General features: G+C 41.3%; 1 protein-coding gene and 1 long non-coding RNA gene across 2 annotated transcripts in view; one reads left to right on the forward strand and one right to left on the reverse strand.

Annotated features, from left to right (window-relative positions):
* The window catches only part of LOC116790389, a 139,086-nt gene that overhangs the window by 71,456 nt on the left and 46,660 nt on the right, over positions 1 to 20,970 (forward strand). The gene's annotated exons all lie outside the window — the stretch shown is intronic.
* TMEM26 (transmembrane protein 26) lies at positions 1,440 to 19,504 on the reverse strand. Its single transcript, XM_032695280.1, has 6 exons — positions 19,176 to 19,504; positions 15,981 to 16,059; positions 10,168 to 10,281; positions 9,460 to 9,680; positions 8,348 to 8,424; positions 1,440 to 6,062 (listed from the first exon to the last, which is right to left on the reverse strand). Exons 1-6 carry the CDS (start codon positions 19,364 to 19,366, stop codon positions 5,647 to 5,649), a joined length of 1,098 nt encoding a protein of 365 aa, XP_032551171.1. The 5' UTR covers positions 19,367 to 19,504; the 3' UTR covers positions 1,440 to 5,646.

The following is a 20,970-nucleotide window of genomic DNA, read 5'->3' on the forward strand; positions in this document are numbered from 1 at the left end:
TATTCTAGTTTGGCAGTTGTGATAAATATCTTCGGAAGGTGCTTTTTGAACGTTCTGATTGGTGAGAAAATGAGTCCTGTTTTTATGTTTCTCTTGTAATACTATAGGTGTAGTGCTGATCTTCAGCAGTGGCACTGTGAGTGCTGACTGAGGCAGGATTAGGGCTGCAGTGAGTTATAGTGTCTGACAGCTGTCTCGGTTCATGGACTGCCATTGCTGAGCATACTATTGTCTCTTGCAATCCTGAAAGATGCTCCAACAAGGCCTCTACCAAGTTTGTAGTGAAAGACAAGGTTTTTTGTGAATTCTATCAGGGGACTGAAATTTTGAAGCACTTAGGCAGGATGTCAGGTAAAATTAGGCCCAACACATTCTTCAAATGTGAAGCATCAGTTTATTCAGAATAATATCAAATGAAAGAACAGCAACACTCAACCAGTTTTTTACACTGTAGATCTATTCTAACACTATTCTGGAGTCTTTTGAGGGGCAAGGGTGTTAGTTTTGATTATACCCATTCTGTATGATTATTTCAGGATACTATTAGTTAGAAGTATAGGAGACTGAAGATTTTAGAGCGATTTTTAGTTCAGCTCTTCCAAGCCACTGTTACAGATGATACTCATGCAGACCTGTTTTACTTGGCTTGGAGGCCTTTCCCACCACCCAGAGTTAGAAATGCTGGGTTAGGGCATCACTGTTATGTTGTATCACCCTTCAACTCCGTTGTCTTTACCTACAGCCGGACAGTCTTGTTTCAAACTTTGTGTGACCTCATGATAGTTTGAAAGAGATATTATTAATCCATAGGGCTACAGGAAATGATGCTGGTGTTTCAATAAGCTAGTCCTTCACAGACAGACTACCCAGGAAAAGATTCTTCTCCCTCTAGTAGGCTACAAACAAATGGAGGAAACTCTTTGGCAGCTGTAGATAGCTTTCATCTTTAACAGGAAGAGGTAGGCTTGGCTCTTCTTTATCTTTGACCTGAATTCTTGTGTGCTTTCGTAAAGATTTTCACAGGCAGCAGTGGGAAGTGCAGTGTTTAGCATCTTTTGTCTGAGATCTTTTAGCACCTGTGTGCTGAGATCTGGAAGGTGGGCCCAGAAAACAGGCGGAAATGTGGTTGAGGAAAGAAGGGCAGTATGAGTGGATGAGGTGAGGATTTGGGTTGACAAATGAAGTTTTTTACAGTTACTTTGCTTTTATTCCTACCCCTTTATCCACCCTTAAGGGAAAAGACCTGACCCAAATGAGCCCAAATTAGGGAAAGTTTGCACAGAGCATTTTAGGGTCACCTTCAAGACAGACTTGGGATAGCTGGAATTCCTGTCCTAGCAGCTTGCTGGAGATCACTGGAGTAGAACTGGCTGTCAAGAACTCTTCCTGTACTGGCACTAAAGGGCCAGGGAAGGTTTTCAGAACACAGCTCACAGTTCCCTTAGGGGTCCGTACTGCTGTATGTCTCTGCTTGTGCAATGAACAATCTTGGGCAAACATCTTTGCTACTTCTGCCACTGTGACCCATTTTTATTGCCTCACCATTACAGATTAGGAATAGTCTGTTTTCTTTCTTCTCACAAGGAAGGAAAGACTTCCTTCCTCATAGAACAGTGTGAAAAAAGTAGAGAACCGAATCCCCAGATAGAGGGCCAAGGACTCTCCAACCTGCTGATTTCAAGACTTGCCTATTTTCTCTTGACGCAGAACCAGAGAAACAGCCTTATGCAGTTTTAGATGCTGGTGTTCTGTTCTGATGCTCTTCTAAAAAACTTTATTTTTGAGGGGAAAGTAATAATTGAGTACGTTTCATTCAACTGAGGAAATCTGCATGGAAACAATATATACCAAGGTACTTAAAACAAATTTTTTAAAAAATCACTGTTTAGAGCTCTGAGTTTCAAGACATTTGTAACATTTAGGTATTTTTGTAAGTGTTTTAGAGACATCTGCGGAATGTTCTTATGAGCAATCTCGCAGATTGTAACAGAAATAAAAGCTGTATGTATTGGGCATTGCCAGGTGTGTGTGGATATCTAAATGCACGTACATATTTGTATGTGTAAAATGCCTCCTGTATGTAGATATTAAACACATCCTCTGTGGGATTGCACTGTGCATACTTGGGGCAAAGGTTCTGCATAAAGAACAACGTATCCAGAAGCGAATGGAATTAACTGCAGTTGCTGTAGGTTTTCAAAGCAGTGGCTGCAGTCAGAATCTGGCCTAAGTAATTAACTTACGAAGCATGGAAAGGAAAAGCAGCATGTGGAAGATATAATTAATGGGAACATATAACAGTCAGCTCTCACATAATAAATTGGCAGCTATGCCTGAGGTAACTGCCTTTTATTTGCAAAGTGCAGTTGGAATTTTTTTAAAGTAATTGCACATTTTCTTCCATTTCCACATGGTCACAGAGAACATTGTACAGTACAAATACCAACAGGAATGCAATAAAATCATCGCTGTTGTTTGTTGTTTTTCCAGCTCAGGGCTACGAGCTTATTTGAGCCAATGTCCAGAGGAAAGGAGGAATACATTTTAGCTCAGGAAAAACAAGTAGTAAAACATTTTAGTGAGGTTTAATATGGAATAATCTAAAAGGACAAGGCAGGAACAACCAGAATAAATAATAGTAAATGGCCAGATATCTATTTGCAGAACAGATTTAGTAATGTAATTCTTCTGACTCAAAAGTGAATAATTGTTAAGATAAATGTTCTGAAATTCTTGCATTTTGAAGGCTTGAATTTTCCCCATCTGAAAGTTTACTGCAGCTTTTCCTGCACAGCAAATGTGACATCCTTGGGTGCACCACAGATGCTGGCAGATCTTCAAGGGAACCCATTCTACCACTTGCCTAGTGCAGAGTTCTGGAAGGCAGTGGAATGGCACAGTGGCTCTCAAACAGCCGGCTGCAAAATGCACTGCTGCATCCTCCTGCTCAGAACACTTGCAACACGAGGGTGAGGAGGGCTTCCAGCTGGGATTTGCTGCTCGGCCCAAAACATGAGAGCTACTTGACTTCATAATTGCCATTCCCAGGCTTCTCAGTGAAGTAGAGGGAACTGCATGTCATTCCTGCTGCTCCCTGGCATGTGTGATTCCCCTCTGCACAGAGGTGGGGAGGTAGTAGTCTACCCACCACTGAAGTGCTTTGTTTGTCAGTTTGGGTTTTCTTTTGGTTTTAAGCAATCTGATTGCCATCACTGCAATACTGGGGAGGAAAAGGAAAGTCCAAATCCTATTGTAAGCAGGAAGGAGGATCTAGCCTATTTTGTCTGAGTGAATGGGAATGGGATCTAGTAGTAACCACCAGACACTGGAGCAAGTTCTTCTTATCATAAATCTGATTAGAAGCTTTCCTGCTGTTTAAAATTGAACAGACTGAAGACCAGGAAATAGAGTTCTCTGTAAAATATTCCTGCTGCAACCAGTCTCTGTACTGCTGACCCCAGGGGATCTTGCATTTGCTGCAGGCTGAGCCTAGTAGGCAGTTTGTTGCTGAACTAAGCCTTTAAATAGACAGCAAGTTTAAAAAAGAACATCCTGCAATTTTTGTGCTGATGAATTTAGAATGATGTTCTAGCAAGCTCAGTACACTCCAAATTAATTAGCAGTGATCCTTTTAACAGGATAATTACTATATCAGCAAGTGGTAAACTCAAAATGAATGTGAGTAGTCCCAGCTTGCATCCGTAAGGAAGAGCTGTGTTGTGGTTCTACCAACTGATTCTAAATTCATCCCAGTGTGAAAGGTTTCAGACAGCACAGCTCATCATCAGAAATGTCACATTTTACCTCTAGACTTGAATTAAAATCCTTAATGAAGTTGCATTCCACTCTCCATATGTCTACATCACAATACCATGACAAATAATAATGGGCTTTTTTTAAAATTTCTGCTGGAAAAAGGCCCAAAATAAGAAGAGGAGGAGGCATTGCACATTATTACTATTGTATGAATGGTAGAAAGGGCTATGAAGTACATGAGACTTCCTTTATGGCTATGCATTTTCTTCTTTCCTAATGGAAGAGTCTGATCCTGCATAAAACAGTAAGAAAAACTCACAAGCATAAACACATACTCACATCTTTGGGCTTTGGAATTTTTAAATAGGTTCACCTTTAAAGAATAAATGTCATTGCTTCTCAGGCTGTAGATAAATAAGTGTATGACTGCTGCAGTGGTGGCAGAAACACTTTTTATTCGTTCCTGAAACCAGATTCTGGCTTTAGATGGCTGAGGCTTTAGAAAACAGTGTTTAATTGGGCATTTTTCATAAGGGAAATTACCTTAATTAGGTCACTTTATATGCTTTTCTGCTCTCTTTCAGAATAGATGCAGAAATTTGTAAAACCACCTGTCATTTTGTGTGAGAATTTAATTTTTAGGTGGACTTTCTAAAATCACTTCTCTTACTTTTAGCCTCTATAAACCAAGTCCAGCAAAGTCAATGGCCTTACACTGATCTCAGGTGTGCACTTGGGAGAAATTGGGACATATGTAGTTCATTCCAAATGTGAAAAGTGTAAATTAATAATTAGTAGCCATGTCCTAAAAATGGGTCTTGACACTCATCAGACCAGGCAATCTCTCAAGTTATTTCAGGGGACCTTGTGGTGCTTTATGAAATGTGAAGTGGGTGCCTGAATCCTTTTGCTTAGATTGTCTTGTCAAACTTGAGCAGCATTGCCATCTTCTTTCTAGTGAGATTGTATGCCTGGGTCTGGCCACTTCTAAAAAAATCATATAAAATGGAGATATTTTAAAAACTTGTCTCACCTATAAGAACAGTGAAATCAAGAGGGGAAAAAAAGTATTTACAAATATTTTGGTGAGGTTTTGTGCGTGTGTGTTCTGTGTGTGTGTTCTAACTGGTAGAAATAGAAAGGCAAGCAACTCTGTAGAAAATGCCTCTAGCAAATGCAGTTGTCTCCTAATGATCCATAAGGCTGCTTTTGGCTTTCTTTTAAGGTTTAGGTTATTCAGACCATGCAGATTGTGTCTTTCATATGCAGTTTCATGGTGTTGCATAGTTCTTAACTGAATCCAGCCAAGGATGAGGTAACATCTGAAGAAGGTTTTCTTAAATTTATGGAATGAACAATGTTCAGATGCCACAGTAACAGCAGACATCTGTCATCCCTCTTCACTTGCACAGTTGTTGCTGCTGAAGTTGCTCCCATACACAGTGAACATATTGTTCGTCACACTGGAGTTATAGCCCAACCATTCAAGTAGAGCTAAATGCTTTTGTGCTTCCCATATGGATAGGCTTGTCTGTCTATCTGAATACATGCAAGTACACAGGTTAGCACAGTGCCACCAATGGTAATAACCAATTTTGTTAGTGCACCCAATCTTTCTTGGTACAACCTTTCTACTACAAACTATGGCTACAAAATCCTGTGGATAATAATAATATGGAACTAGTCAAAACCCACCATATAAATGGATTAAAAAGGAAGTCCCATTCCTATGAATTTGCTTGAGAAATTTCCCCCGCAGTTTAGAAGAAATTAATGTTCTCATGGTGGAAGAGATGGCTTAGGCACTCAAGGTGTGTTTGATCATAGAAACAGGCAAAGCCCTTCTGAAGAAGCTGTGGGAAATGCAACTTCTTTCAAGTCAGTAACTGCTCACTGATCTTCTGATGGAGCTTGGGATTCCTCTTTTGGAGGAAAAGCAACCAACTCTTTCAATTCGTTGTCGTGGTGACTGGCAGCATGAGCACGAGCCTCGTAAGGCTCACATGGGCAGCAACAGACCTCTCCTTTCCTGCTCTTCTGCAGGATGGTGGCACGGAAGTCGAACATTATCACTGCCAAACGATACAACTGTAGAGTCACAACCAAGATATTCTTAGCTGTAAAAAATACCAGCATCTGATTGAATATTCTGAAGTGGCCCATGAGGATTGAACGCACAATGAAGAAGGGCCCATCCTGTATGAAAAGGCTGACCCAGATGTTCCACAGTTCTGCGCTGTACCTGCACAGCAGCAGGCTGGGGATCTGCCTGGATGATGCACTTGGTTTGCAGCCAATATGCTGTACTGGAAGCAAAACAGTTATGTTAAAACAACTTTGTGAAGCAAAGCCAGGGTTGGTTTAAAGGGCACTTATAAGACAGGGTACCCCAGATTATAAATGCATTCAAGTGTGAACTGTGCAACATACAGCATATCAATTTTCTGGGATTTGTTTCGGCAAAACGCACTCAGCTCACGTGAGGCACTTATGTGGTCCAGCAAACAGGACCAAAAACCACTTCCCCTTTTCTATCCCACAAAGATAACAGTATTTATACTCTTCTAAAGCAAGAAACAGAAATAGATCACCTAATCTTTCTTCACAACTTTCCCAGACGTTTCTTTGGTTAATTAACATGCTGATACATCATTCATGTATCTTTAAGAAAAAAACTACTATGCTGAATAGGAGCAGGCTGAGCTGTTGCACTTCAGCTTGTTCCAGGCTGTCTAAGACCTTGCTTTTAAAAGATTCACCAGATAACCATTGCCTTTTTCATGTGTCACAGAATGAGTAAGTCCTGTTAGTGCAGAGCAGTATTGAGCACTGTGTGGTTTCTGCTTGCCATGCAAGACTTGAGCCACAGTTACTTAGTTTTCTGGGTATCAATTGCACGCAACTGCTGGAATGTGCATACATGGGTTCCCCTTGGCTATAAAGGTGGTGGTGGGCTCAAATGCTTTCTGTGTTGTGGTGCCTAGAGAAGGACCATTGGGAGGGTTTGTATGGGGTCATTTTGGCTGTCTGTTACAAAAATGCACGTAGCTTAACTAACTAACCTGTCTCTCAGACAGTGAGATTTCACTAGTTTAAAAAACATCACTACTTGTGATACAGTAACAACCACCAAACATTTCAGCTTGCCAAAAGAATTCTATTGTTTGAGTCATTGCTGGGGAGGGGGAAAACCAGATGAGACTCAAATGCAAAATGAGCTGTAGAATGTAGAAATATGCTGAATCCATTAGGCAAGGCTTCAGCAGCAGCTAATTTTTTAATATGTTTTTGTGCTATTGCTGTTTAATAGTCCTAACTAGATTGCTGTAGTCTAATCATAAGTGCCTAAAAATTTCTTTTACGTCATCTTGGATGCATGAGTAAACACTGATGCTTGAATAATAAGTACTATCTGTGCAACTGTATAGAAGTGCCTAAAATAAGCCGTACCCATAATAATTTCAGGGAAAAGTGTGTTCAATAACTTAATTTCTAACTGGCAAATGTAATTAAACAAGCAGAAAAGCAACAGCCAGAGGGAAAAAAATGCACAGATTGTTTAAGTGCTGTTTGAATTTATCTGGGTGGTGGTGATGTGTATGGGATGTTTTTTGGTTGGTTGAGGGTTTTTTTTAAACCTGAGTGCTGTGCATCTGTAACAGAATGTATTTTGCCATAACAGGAATTTTAGCTGTGATAAATCTGAAATGTGATTGCATCAGATTTTTCAGGAGGCGAGCTGCTGAGCTGAAATGCTGAAATATTTTCATAACTTTACTGTTGAAAACAAAGCCTAGTGCTGTCCATGAAGAAAAGGCTAGTGAATAAAATAATAATAAAAAATGGTCAGGAATTTTTAACTTATTATTTTAGTCATAGTTTCAACCTAGTAACCAATTTTGTATAAGATGCTAGTGAGGATAAGCATCTTTGGGCTACTATACCTGTGTTACAAACTTTTAGTGACTGGAGAACAAACTGGTTGGAACAGATGAGGACTCGGACAGCTTTCATTGTTCTTCTTGGTCATTGCAAAGCCCGTTCTGCCCAGGGACAAACACCACCCTGAGCTGGCTGAACAATTGGGCCTTTTAGATTAAGGTAAGGGTGTACAGTCCCAACATCATATGGTCCTTTAGGTTTCCTGTGAATAGGCAATTTCTCCTGGGATAATGTCCCCAGTGCTTTTGGCTGTGCTGTTCTCTGTGGTTAATAACTGCCTGTCTCTCCACAGGGTCTAGAAACCTACCCACATTGGAGACATAATATAATAGACCAGATCTAACTTGAGAGCTCACATGGTGAAGTTTAAGGCAGCAACAGGCAACTGGAGCAATACAATATTGCAATGCTTTTTCTTCTTTTTTCTGAAAGTAGAGAGTTCTATCAGGGAGATCAGAGGTTACCCAGAAGCAAGTGTTTCCTTAAAAGAAACCATAATGGGCTTTCTTCAAAAGCTGTCGTTGTCATATAAATTGCTCTCTGCCAGAAGTCCTCAGTATAGCCTGTAGTGTGTGCACAGCCACAAGATGTGCCAGCGAAAACTTAAGAGCATTTTTTTCTCTTTTCTTGTCTATGTGCAAGTACTAACCTGCAAGATCAAGTGGAAACTGTAGCATACTCCAGGTCCATACAGCAAGAATTGCATTTATGAGAGCATAATTCTTCCTATGGGAGGGGGAAAAAAGTGATAACAATAAAGATGCGGTTTCCTTATGTGATAACAAAAAATATTTCCTGTTGTGTTTGGAATGTCATTTAGAGTGGTTGAATGAAAGACTGATTTATTAACGCATGCTCTTGAGATTAAAGACTAAGGAAAACAGAGGCACCTCTTAGTATGGAATTTTTGCTGTTCAGGCTGCATGTTCCAGCTGTGTAATTACACTAAATATCTGATGCTAACATTATAATGATAAGCATATGGAAATAGACTCTGTGGCTCAAAGAGGAGATATCTTTACCCTTGCAGTGATTACATTCCTTACATTCCTTGGAAGCCTTAAACTTCTCTCCCAGGTGGGAGGGACCTCTTTTCCTGCTCTAAAAACGTTGCTTTGATATTAACAAATATAAAATAGTATTTCTTTGGGAGGATGAACCTCTTCTGTGACTCTTTTCCTTTATGATAGATGTTCACAGCTCATCTCTCAGCACTGTGAGGGGGAGATGAGCTTACTTTCTCTGGGAGAGGTCACAACAGTTGAAAATTCACACCAGACTGTCACTCCCTTTCTTCTTATCTTTGAACACTTTGTCATTCTATCATGAAGAAAGCACATGTGAGATAACCGAAGAAGCAACTTGGATAATGAATCACTAAAGCAAACTCTAGTTGCTCCCTTGCCAGTTTAAAACAATTCATTAACCTGAAGGAGGCTTACTATGTATCCAGTGTTTCAGCTCCTGTAGCCAAAAGAACTGATGCTGCATCGCAGTTCTGCTACTTGTTTGGCTCTTTGAACCTTTTATTGAGATGGATCTGACATGCTTTCTCTGCTGGCAACAGAGAAGAGCTTGTAGGACTAACAAAGCTTGTAGGACTTAAGCCTTTCACAAAGGGAAAGGCAAGAGTAGGAAAATAGAGCCTTTGAATGTAGCCTTCTGTTTTCTATGGGAAATACAGTTCACCAGTCTGAACACTGCACATTACACAAGCATCTTGCACTATGTAAGTTATTTAAATCAGCAAAAAGTCCTTACCGAACATCCTCAATGTCCAAGGTTTCACTGGCAAATTCAAGTATATCTGCTGCTGTTCCCACAAACATGAGAAGCAGCTGAGACAATTGATCCCGGGTGATTTCGACTCCAATGGGGAGAAGCCATCTCCCAACTACTAGTAGCAGTAGAAAAGTCTGGTGGAGGGCCAGTGTCCATACAGTCTCACAGATTGTGGAGAGCTGATTGACAAAGACTTTAGCCTGTTTAAAAGACAACAATGGGATACTATAACTTCAGCAGACTGACACTATAAGTACCTCCAGAGACTATTTGTCCTTGAGCCTGCTTTTTGTTCTCTCTCGTATTGTATGAGAGCAAATAATTTCTATCTGGCAGGCCTAATTTGAAAAAGGCATGTTAATACAGACTTTGGATAATGAATAGCAAGTCTTTCTCTGTGTACTACTCCTCCTGTTCTCATTTTTCAGCTGAGCATTATCCTTTGCAGGATCATCACCCTGACACTTTCTAAGTTCAGTTACTGAGATCTGGAAGAGAGTGGTGGGAGAGTCTCCTCTTTACACAGACACTTGTCTTGGCAACAATAGTTAGTATGCAGCATTTTCACAATGTGCTTTCCTGAAATTAGATATATATATTTAGTTTGACTCACTCTGCAAGAAGCTTTTCTCTCTAATTGCTCTAATTATCATAAGATCTCTACTAGGAATAGGAAAAGTGTCCCACCGTCTGAATGATGTGGTGATCCGTTCCCTCATTTCCATGACTGCTATCTCTGGATTGATTGAAGTCTTGGTTGCTGACATTCACCTGAACTGCCCCAGGCTCATTACCACAGTACTGTTGTGAACAAAAACATGACACATGCATAAACATCCCACACAGGGAGCAGGTGTGCTCTGTGGCTGAGTGTGTCCTGTTTTGCTGAACTGTAGAGGATTCATTTGTGAAACACTGTTGATGTTTACAAAGGTGCTCACTCTAAATGTAGTTTCCCTCCTGTTCAGAAAGGAGAAATTCCTCTTGTGAGGGCAAGAGTGATGTGTGTTGGTAGGTCCCTGAGGAAGTGTAGGGTTGTACTGCAGAAGAGGATGTAAATTCAAAGGCTGATGCAGTGGGTGACATCTCTGTGCTGCTAAGTCTGCACTCTGAATGTGATCTGCTTGCAGCTCTCCTGAAGAGGCCACTGGGTTCCTACATGGGCTCTCTTTGGCTAAAACAGTCAAATAAGGTAAAAATTGGTCATGGTCAGTCTGATGTGTTATGTTCATGGTCAGGCTCTATATTCAAACTTGTTCTCAAAATATCTGCTCCTATTCTCTACTATCCAGAAAAAGTTTTCAGAAAATGCCATTGTTTCATTTTTCTGTGTGATTTCCCTCAAGGCTGAAATCGAGTTAGAGTAGGATATTTGGGTTGTATTCTATGCCATTTCTGCCCCTGCTGTGCCTTATTTTGTAAGGAAATTCAAAAGTGTGTGAGGTGAAATACAGGAATATTTCAGAAAAATGGACCTTTACTGTTGCCTTACCCCACAGAGTAGAAAAAAGTACTGGATACTTTCTCCAAGTACCCAGTGCTCTGGGAAACTAAATGTTGACTAAAACATACTGTTATTCCAACTACAGTAAACCAGTGTCAGGGCTATGTTGCATCTGCAGCACTGCCCTACCCTTCCACCTTCACACCCAAGGCTGGCCCAGGAGTAACTGGGGGGTTAAGGTTCCAAAATCTGTCTTCATAACAACCCCTTAACATCTCTCTTCATTGTAATAAAAGGAGGGTAATTAGATAATCAAATCATGCTGGTATTAGAGACTTTTATCCTGTCCTATTTGTACCAGAGAACAGCAAATGATTTGCATTTCTCCATTGGGCCCCCTACCATTTTATTGCACGAGGAGTGATTTTCTGCAACAATTGGAATGTGTTTGAGTGCATACTGAGTAGCTGTGTTCAGCATAATGCCTGCCAATACAAGGGCAACATTTCCCAGCAAATTTCAGATTCTACTTTGATACTTCACTTGGCCTCTGATAATGTTGTTCAGTATCTGAATAAATGTTGCCTCTTACCTGACCTTGTGGTAGATAAACTTCTTGTGACTTGAAAAATCTGGAAAAAACGTCAGTGCTCATTGCTTTTATAACTGGTGGTAAAGACTCCCAAGCTGAATGCTTATCTTATTTGGATGGTGGGTGTGAGAGTGTTGAAAGACTGACACACAGATGTGGGGGAAGATGATATTTCCATTTGGAAGAGGGAAGTCTAAAGCTCTGGCCATGGAAACAGTGAGATGGAGGGGCTGGTATTCTGCCTGGCTACAGCCTTGCGGGGCTAATCTCCCTGGCTTTGCCCTTCAGCCACAGGCGAGAGACAAAACATCTTGTTCAGAGGATATTTTGGAAATCAAATTTAACTAGTGCTCTGGAGAGACATTTATATGTGTTGCCTATAGAAAAAGCCTAAAATCTATGGAGACCAGCCCGAAGTCAGCCTTTCTGGATTACCTGCACAGGCAGTGTGACATAGTTGGCCGAGGAGGCCATGACCTAAAAATATTGCATAACTGCCCTAACCACCCCAGAATATTAAGTGAATATCAACAAGTAGCCTGGGTAAGGCAAAGGGATTGCCAACTCATGGAGGAGGAGGAAGGCTGACTCCAACAGCCTTTGTTTTGTCATTGTCTGCATTTGAGCTCACCCTTGCCTGGTCTGGCACGGTAAGAGGACAAGAGCCATGAACCTGTATCAAACTTCACATCCAAGTTTGGAGATTTTTTTTGATTGGTGTTTTAAAACCCTGTTGCTCAGGGATGAATTTGCTGAACTTGAGGCAGAACCCACATAGGGCAGCCTACTTGCCACACTTGCTGTATGTGCAAGGACAGTGGAAATCCCTTCCCAAACTCTGTGCCAACATCCAGTAAGTCAGTCAGGCGGCTGAAGGACAGGACCGAAACAGGAGCCTGCGGCAGTTACAGTGTGTGGGTAGCAAGGTGTGTGAGTGCTGCTCTGAGCATGTGGTGTGGCTCTCCCTGGGCCACCAGCAAGCACATCCAATTATGGATCATCTCAGGGCTGATCCACATGCCCTCCACACCAGCAGAGGAGCTGCAGGGGTCAGCAGCTCGCACTGCTGGGAGGACGTGGAGGAAAGCATACCATGGCTTACAGGGGGCTTGCAAGGGACCTCTTTTTATCTTATTCTAGTGGCACAAAGGGGCAGAAAATATCTCTAAGAAAATTAATTTGTGTTATTGGTGTCTGTCACTTTTGTGAGTATTTCCAGCTGAGAAGTGGGTTTCCATTCCAGTGCAAGGCTCCATGAACTTGGACTGAATGACACTCCCAGGCCCAGTCCATAGCTCTTCTCAACTGTTTGCAGGCAGGAAATGGAAAATTGCATCTGCAAAAGCCAGTTGTTTAAGTAGGCTCCTGTTTTTTTCATTTAAGTATGTTCATGTCTTATTTCAGTTTGTTCCTCTCTGAATATTTATTAAGTAGTGATTGTGAAGTGATTCACTTGAAAGTTTGGAGAAGAGCCTTTATTTTCAACATGTATATGCACGTAAATAGGACTGGTGATGCCAGGCATATTTACCTAGTGAGTTATGGATGTGCAGCGACTTAATGGGAACGTGACAAAGAAAAACTCAATACTGTGTTTCACAGACATTTGATAAACATGGTTTACCTTTTTAATACTAGAGCCCAGTCACTCCTAGGTATTGAGACTGTATCTAGCTAAATAAAAATGCCTTTTTTTTTTTTTTCCTGTGCAAAGATAGAACAGGAGGAAGTTATACCCATTTCGTATAAATTCTAGATTTGTTTACTTTCTCTTTCTTCTGAGATGAAGCTTACACACCTCTGATTTACAAAACATCTAATCAAAACAGAAATGCTATTGCATGACATGGCAACATCTCAGTGTATGGCCTGCAGAGAGCTCACTGCCAGTGCATGGGGGACATCTGGAACACCGAACTAATTCAATTTCTGTTTGCATGTTATTCACAATCCATTATTCCCAAATAAGACGGATGTTAGCTAAAACTCTTCACTAAAACTCTTCACGCTGGGTCCAGCATTGGGATGGTAAAATTGGCACTTGAGGATACTCAACCGTGACATTTAACCTGTTAATGTGCATGGAGGCTGTGCAGGCTGAGGATGTTTTGGTAGAGCCTAGCCCTTCCTTGGAGCAGGCCCTCTGCCAAGCAACAGGTACCCTGTTTGCTGTCTGTGATTTGCTGCAAACAGTGTGGCCATCACTATGGCAACACGTGTGATGTCAGAAATTCAAAGCACTCCTGACTGCTTCATTTTGCTCATACAGGAAAGCTGAAATGTAAAACAGGGAGAAATGATTGCTTAAGCTATTTTCCAAATTGAGGAATATAATGGGTATGGAAGGGAAGAAATAGTGAAAGATGTAAGATCACTTTGAGGAGATCATTATGCTATAATTTTAGCTGGTAAGAGTATCCCACCTCAGAATTAGGGAATGGACAGTAATATTCACTATTTCCTCAAAATATTGAATTTAAGGTGGTTAAAAATTATTACGAGGTTGAAGTATCTGCCTTATTACTGACTGGAAACCTACACTGACTCCAGCACTGGTAGTCGGGTAAGCCCTGCAAAAGGTGGTCAGTTATTGCTTTCTGTGGCAGTGATACACCTGGCATTTGAAAAGGTAACAGAGATATTTCTTTTTCTGAGATATTGTACATTATTAAGAAAGAATGTTTGGGGATTTTAATGGATTAAATGGTTTTAATTTTCTTGACACTTTATTTTGCAGACAGCAATGTCTTCTCTCAGTACAGTTCAATTTACTTTATCATCTCTCCCAAACATGTATTTCATTCCCCAATATGTTACCACAAAGCAGTAGTTTCTATGCAGTCAGTATTTCACTGTTGATATATGAATGGTATTACTTATGTCCAGTTCTGCAGTACACAGAGAGGCAGAATTGCCTCTGTCTTAGGGAGGGGGGCTGCCTATTAACACCTGCTTTAAATAACAACACCAATACAAGCACCTGATCTTTCCTGGTAAAGATTCAACACAAGATCAAATTTCTACTGCCTTAAAGACCATAAACTGTTTTCTTGGTGAATAAATTAAAATTGTTGATCTAGCATAATTACACATTCTGTTAGTATTTAAATAAGGAAAGTTCCAGGAATACTTCAGTATTGAGAGTAGTCCTAATCAGGGTACTGTGTTTGAGGTTAATTGACAGGAGGGCTGTTCGCCTTCTGGAGGTATTGTTTTTGAATCTGTTAGATTGTGTGTTTCCAGAACTCTCTATCCTATCTCTCCAGGTATAAACTAAGCTGTTAACTTGATATACTTCCCCTTTAATTCACAGTAGCAGTATATCAATAAGAACAAAGTATACCATGTTCTAACATCATTTTGGGAAATAAACTGCTGCCTTTGACTACAGAATTAGCCTGTTTCTTGGACCAGGTTTAACTATGACAAATGTTCTCAATATCCACATTACCTGTCTGTGACTGTTTAAGGAGATTTGGGAAAACAAGAAGACAATAAATTCCTGCTGCTCTATTTAAAAAAAGCCTCAGGCATTTTCAGTGTAAACACAATTTTGAATATTTGATTATGCTTCTGTGGGCTCTAACAATGTTTCAAAGGAGAAAATGAGGCACTAGGTCTTCTTAGTCTAATTTATGTATTTTCTTCTGTTACTTTTTTTTTTTATTGTTTCAATCAGAACCTTTACTGCTGTGGATATAAGGCCTTGCGTATGTGCAAATGCTGGGATAGACGAAATCTCCTTTTCACTACACAGAAGTGCTATAGGGACTTGAAAGCAGCCTGCATGCGGCGATGGCTCACTCAGTGGGAGCTGCTGGGCTAAGTGACTGTTCTGGCCCTAAATGACCTCAGAATAATTGCCTTTAAAAGTGTTACCGTATGTTTTAGTCCTGAATTGGAATCCAGACACCCCCCTCCTAGATTACTGTGCAGCACAAAGAAAGAAAGGACGTAAACACTGACAGACAACTTACTGGCCGTGGTAACAACCAGTGAGTGTTCTCCTAGGTTGCAGCAAATATGAGGTAACCTGACTATAAGACCCCTTTCACTGACAGCTGTCTCAGTTTTTACTTTTTTGGAGTTGTGTTATCTGCTTTTAAGTGCTGTGAAACTCATACTTTATTTTACAAAGGCCTCCAAAGCAATGAAGTTCTTTCATCATATTGAGCAAGATTCATGCTGGTAACGTGGGAGTGAAAGGCTGTGTTTTTCAAACTTCTAGTCCTCAATTCCCCAGATAAATACAAATAAATGGTCTCATTTTTAGCTAGGAATGAGGCTCCTTATCTGATAATTAGGAAGTGCACAGTAGTTATAATATAGCTGGCTTGGGAGTCCCACCAATATGAAATAAAGAACTGGAACAAAACTTGGCAGACGTCTGTCTGTATGCCCAAATCCAACCCATCAAATAATGCATCGATTTCAAACTAGTTCATCTTGTCTCATAATAAATACCTGAGTCCCATGATGAATTTCTAGCAGCCATAGTGATGGTACTGTGCAAATCAAATATAAAAATATTGCTGGTGAAAACCTGTGAAGGAAAAGATATTTTGGTATTATAACACATCATAAATGCCATATATCCAAACGTTGTCTGCACTGAAAAGTTATCTTGTGCCTCTACCATATGAGATATTAAGAAATAGGGTAACTGCAAATAAGAATTGCTATTTTTGCTGGATTACTGATGCTGTGTCAGTACTATAAATCACAGGTTTATTTGTACATGCATCTAGGATCATATATGGAAGTTTATTTAAAATCTCTTTTTAAGAACTAACCAAAGGCAATTTGCTGTTTGGATTTCCAGCACAGCACTCTCTGTACTTAAAAAGCCTCTAGCGAACATGCTCTTTCTGATTTCATGAAGAGTGAATTCATGCATTGAGTCATTTTACTGAGTGATGCTGGGATAAAGGTTGTGGGTCAGAATCCTGTGCATTGACACAGGAAATGTAGAAATAGCATCAGTTTGCCTATAACAAGTATTTCTTCAGTAGCAAGTCTTTCAGTGCAGGCTGTGCACTGAAAATGGGTTTATGAAAATGGGTCTTGGCCTTGTTTCCCCATTTGTGCTGGTAGTTGTATAATTCTTCAGGATTTCTGTCTTTAGTTCTTCTTTCCTTGCCAGTCTTCTGTATCACTTAAGATGATGAAACTATATTATCTTCAGCTTCTTTAGCTGGGTTTATGCAGAAGTCATGGAGAGGTTTTATGACTCCCTCTGCAAGTACTGATTCTTGTGAGAGTTGATGTTTTCTTATAAAACAGATGACATTTGTTTGGGGTGGGGTTTTTTTGGCGATTCCTATCCTTTGGAGTAGGAATGAGGTGTGATGCCACTAATGTTCCATCTGACTCTGCTCTCCAATGAGTGAGCATTGCTGCAACACTGCTGAGATGCTCAGCTGCCTTTGTATCACGTATATGTACGGCCCAGGACAGGGCAGTGGAGTCAAACTCAGGACATTTGCTTGGTTTCTTCTGTCCTGCCACTGGCACATTCTGCAGTGAATCTGAATTGCTTATAAGTATGCAACTACAGCAACACTTCGGTCAAATGCTGTTGCATTTATTGTTTGTTCCTATACTGAATGTACCTTTATTTTGATAATCATGACTTTTCAAGTGGGGAGATTAGATATTGAGAAAAGAAAAAAACCCTGCTGCTCAGGGAAATGACTGGGTTGCTGAGCTGCTCTGAAATGTTTCAAACAATCCCCTGTAAAATAGTCTGGGTTTAGGTTTTCATAGCGCTTTTGTTTTCTTTTTCAAGGTTGGAAGTTTTGTTTGTTTTGACAGTGGGGTTTTTTGTTGTTAGCTCTTTAAAAAAAATAAAATAAAAAAAGTTATGATTCTGTGGGTTTTTAGCATGGTTATTTTGGGAGAGAACACACCTCTTATTTGAATGGAAGAACTAACATATTTTACAGTGTTTCCTGTAGGACTTGAGCACATGAAAAATCTGTCCAGCTGGCAGGTTAGCAGTACTGAGCTAATGATACCAGATCAGGCCAGGAGACTTCAGGGGCTTCAACCCTGCCTTTCTGTCAGAAGGGGCAATCTAGAGGAAATGTTACATGGTCAGGCTCACAAGAATACTTTTTCTCCACATATGCCATTTAATGTTTTATGCTGGTGTAATAAAGAACAGTTCTCTGTCAGTAATGAACAGAGACGATATGAGGCTCTTGGAGGCAGGAGCCTTGCAGCCCAGTCTGCCCCTTGCTTGGATCGGTGACTGTCTGTAGAGGTGTTTCTATAAATGCTTCTGATAATTCCTGTTCTAAATGTGTTTTCCACTGGAGTAGAAAATTACCCTGATACAAATAGATACTGACTGTTTGTCTACAGTTCTTACCTATAAATGTCTTTACTGTGCTGTTTTAGGCTCTGGACCACATCCACTTTCAAAATTTCCTTCTAACTAAACATAGCCCAGTCTTTTAGCACATGAATTAATCTAACGTGGATCTGCTTTCAGAATCTTTTTTTCTTTGGATTTTCCAAAAGCTGCCATAGCAAGTGTTCCTTCATGAAGACCCTGTTGCTGCCTCCTTTCCCAAGTGAATTGGGTCTGCTCAATCTGCCTGTCTCATAACTGCATCTGGGGCTATGCTGTTGTTAAATTTTCCAGTGTCCCAGACATTATTGCTGCTTTTATTACATTCAAATTTAGAGCATGGAGCACTTGTGTGAATTGTCACACAATAAAACTTCTGTTATGATGAGTTTCACAGGTTGCAACGGGCAGGAATTTAAGAACATGGAAATACTCTAGGGCTCTGGATTTGTCTCAGGGCCTGCCTGCAGTTTGAGTTTTTTAACAATAAAAGGTCCTAGTGAAATCTTGACAATTAGTTACATGACTGCTTCCTTTTCACAGCACACTTGTTTTGGCTGCCTGAGTGCTGATGAGCTGTAGATGACAGCAGCAATTCTTTAGATGCACGTAAAAACCCATGTGCTTGGGCAAGCTCTGCGATGACTAACTTTTTTGTTCATTTCTAGGGCAGCATTTCAGGCATGAAAGTTCCCCTCTGGAATAGCCTCTCAAATCCAAATATTTAAGCCACTGTTGCTGTATCAGAAGAGCGGTTGCCGCTCATCTTTTATTTGTCACTGAGTTTAGGTTCATGCACTAGCATGGTGTTAGCACTGTTGGAAGGAGGAGGGAATGGGAATACAGCCCTTAGGGAAGGAGGTGCAAACCAGGGCACGACAGGACAGAGTATGAGATGCAGGGAATCTCTGTGGGTGCCCCAGCATCCCTCTGCAGCGTGTAGCCCCGACAGGCAGTGGCTCAGGGGGTGCCCCCACCGTCTCCAGCCCGCAGCTTCACAGCATTCACCTCTTGCCTGCAGCTACATTCCCACACTCTTCACTGTTAGTATGGATACACGCACAGCTATACAGAGTGGCTCCCGAGTAGTCTGCTGCAGAACTGCCCCTCCTGAAAGCCCTCTGTTTGGCAATGGACTGGCCGAACTCTACCAGTTTTCCATCCCCGCCGCCCAGGAGCAGCCGGGGAGCAAACGCGACCCCTGAACGCCGGGGCCGGGGCAGCCCCTGCTCTCGGGGGCAGCGTCCCATCTCCAGCAAAGTACATGCAAAGAAGCAAAAGGGGCTCCGCCGGGATATGCTCACCATTTGTAGCCTCTGCCTTGCTTAAACTTGATGGTGAGCCCTGTCTCCAGGCACAGGAGAAGATTGAGCAGTGCCAGCAGCCAGTACTTGGGTTCTTTCTTCACCGCAGTCACTCTCCAGACCCCGATGAGAGAGTGCAGCACGAAGAGCAGGCGAGTCACCAGGGCATTGAGCAGCACCATCAGCTCCATCCCGGAGCAGCCCCCTCCCTTCGCCCCGCACTGCGGGGGCCCGGCACCTTTAGGAGCCCTGGGAAGTTACCTTGGGAGTCACCGGGAAGCCCGCGCCCCGCAGGCACACAGATCTCTTCTCTTCCATCTCCACAAAGGGGCCCATTATAACAAAAAAGAAACAGCATCGCCCCTCCTCCAGACTTCCTGAAAACTTTTTAAAGGAAAAAAAAAAAAAGGCACTCTTCCATGCTGTCGTGGTTTGCAGGCTCGAAACAGCCCTGGCCGCCCCAAGGCAGGGGTGGGGGAGGGTTGCGTCTGTCCCCTCTATCATCGGTTCGGGGACTCAGCGGAGGGAGGTTTCCCTCTCACAGTTACCATCCCTCTACAGCCACACTTGCTGCTCTCACTTGGTAGATTTTCTAAGAGGCAAAATGTAAGACACATTATTAATTTGAATCGTTTTTGCTGAAAGCTCCACTGCATTACTGAGAATGCAAACTAAAAGCCCTCTTTCTGCTCCCCCTGAAAGATATAATTCATACTTGGGAGCTTTTAAAACCGTTTGTTTAACACTGCAATACTGGAAAGCAGAAACTGTGTATTTAACTCAATACTGGAATCCCTTGTGCAATAGAAGCCAGAAAAACTAGTCAAGCCACTCTATTGTATCATCTACACCCTACTTCAGGACTAAGGAGTGCAGAACTCCAGAAATCAGGATGAAATCTGGGCTAGTACTAGTATTACTGAATTGGCCAATAGAGACATATACAAAAACCACACGAAGTTTTCTGTTAGGTCAGTTACCTCCAGACTGATGGTTACCTCCAGACTTTTAGTATCCTCTGTGGGAACAGTGTATAAAGTACAGAGTATGTTTTAAAACTGCTTTGATGTTTCTTATAGAGATTATAAATTTTATTTGAATTTACAGTTGGACAACCAAAGAGAAATTTCTTCTTGATCAAAACTGTTACTGTGTTGCTCTAGTTTTGTGTTAATTTACTGCCAAAATGCTTAAATTGAGATACACCACTGAAAAATGCAAATCAAGTCCATGTAACATACTATCAAAGGTCCCAACTTCATAGCTGTTTTAATTTTGAAAAGTCCTTTTTTTAACTTTAAACACAAGAAGATATTTTTCTAAGAGTTATGACCTTTCTAAGAAGGTATTTTTCCTCAGTTGCTAAGATCTAAGTTTTCCTTACTGCAAAGCCAAACCTCTTCCTTTATGAAGTGCTGGTGGTGGCCTGCTGATATCCTTGGGGATGGGGGAGGATAATGGGGGAGAAGACTACTTTGAAATAACCCTACCCAGAAAAACAGAAGTCCATTCCACAATATGGATCACTCGCTGGGGAAATGCCTGTGTAAATAAATGGGCTGTGCAGCGTGCCTTGTTGAAGCAAAAAAATCAAACTCCTCACACTCAGAGGAAAATTAATTCAAGTCAAGGACCTACTACTGATAATCCCCTGCCAACAGCCACCCGGCCATATCATGCCTTGAGTGCTGCTGGTTCACAGCCCTTCCACTGGTGCTAAGGTCAAATCTAGTAGAAAAGGAAACTGGGAACAGACAGATTCAAGAGATTGTTTAAACAAGATATTCCTCTGTGG

This window comes from Chiroxiphia lanceolata, chromosome 8 (genome assembly GCF_009829145.1).
Source record: "Chiroxiphia lanceolata isolate bChiLan1 chromosome 8, bChiLan1.pri, whole genome shotgun sequence".
Taxonomy (NCBI): Eukaryota; Metazoa; Chordata; class Aves; order Passeriformes; family Pipridae; genus Chiroxiphia; species Chiroxiphia lanceolata.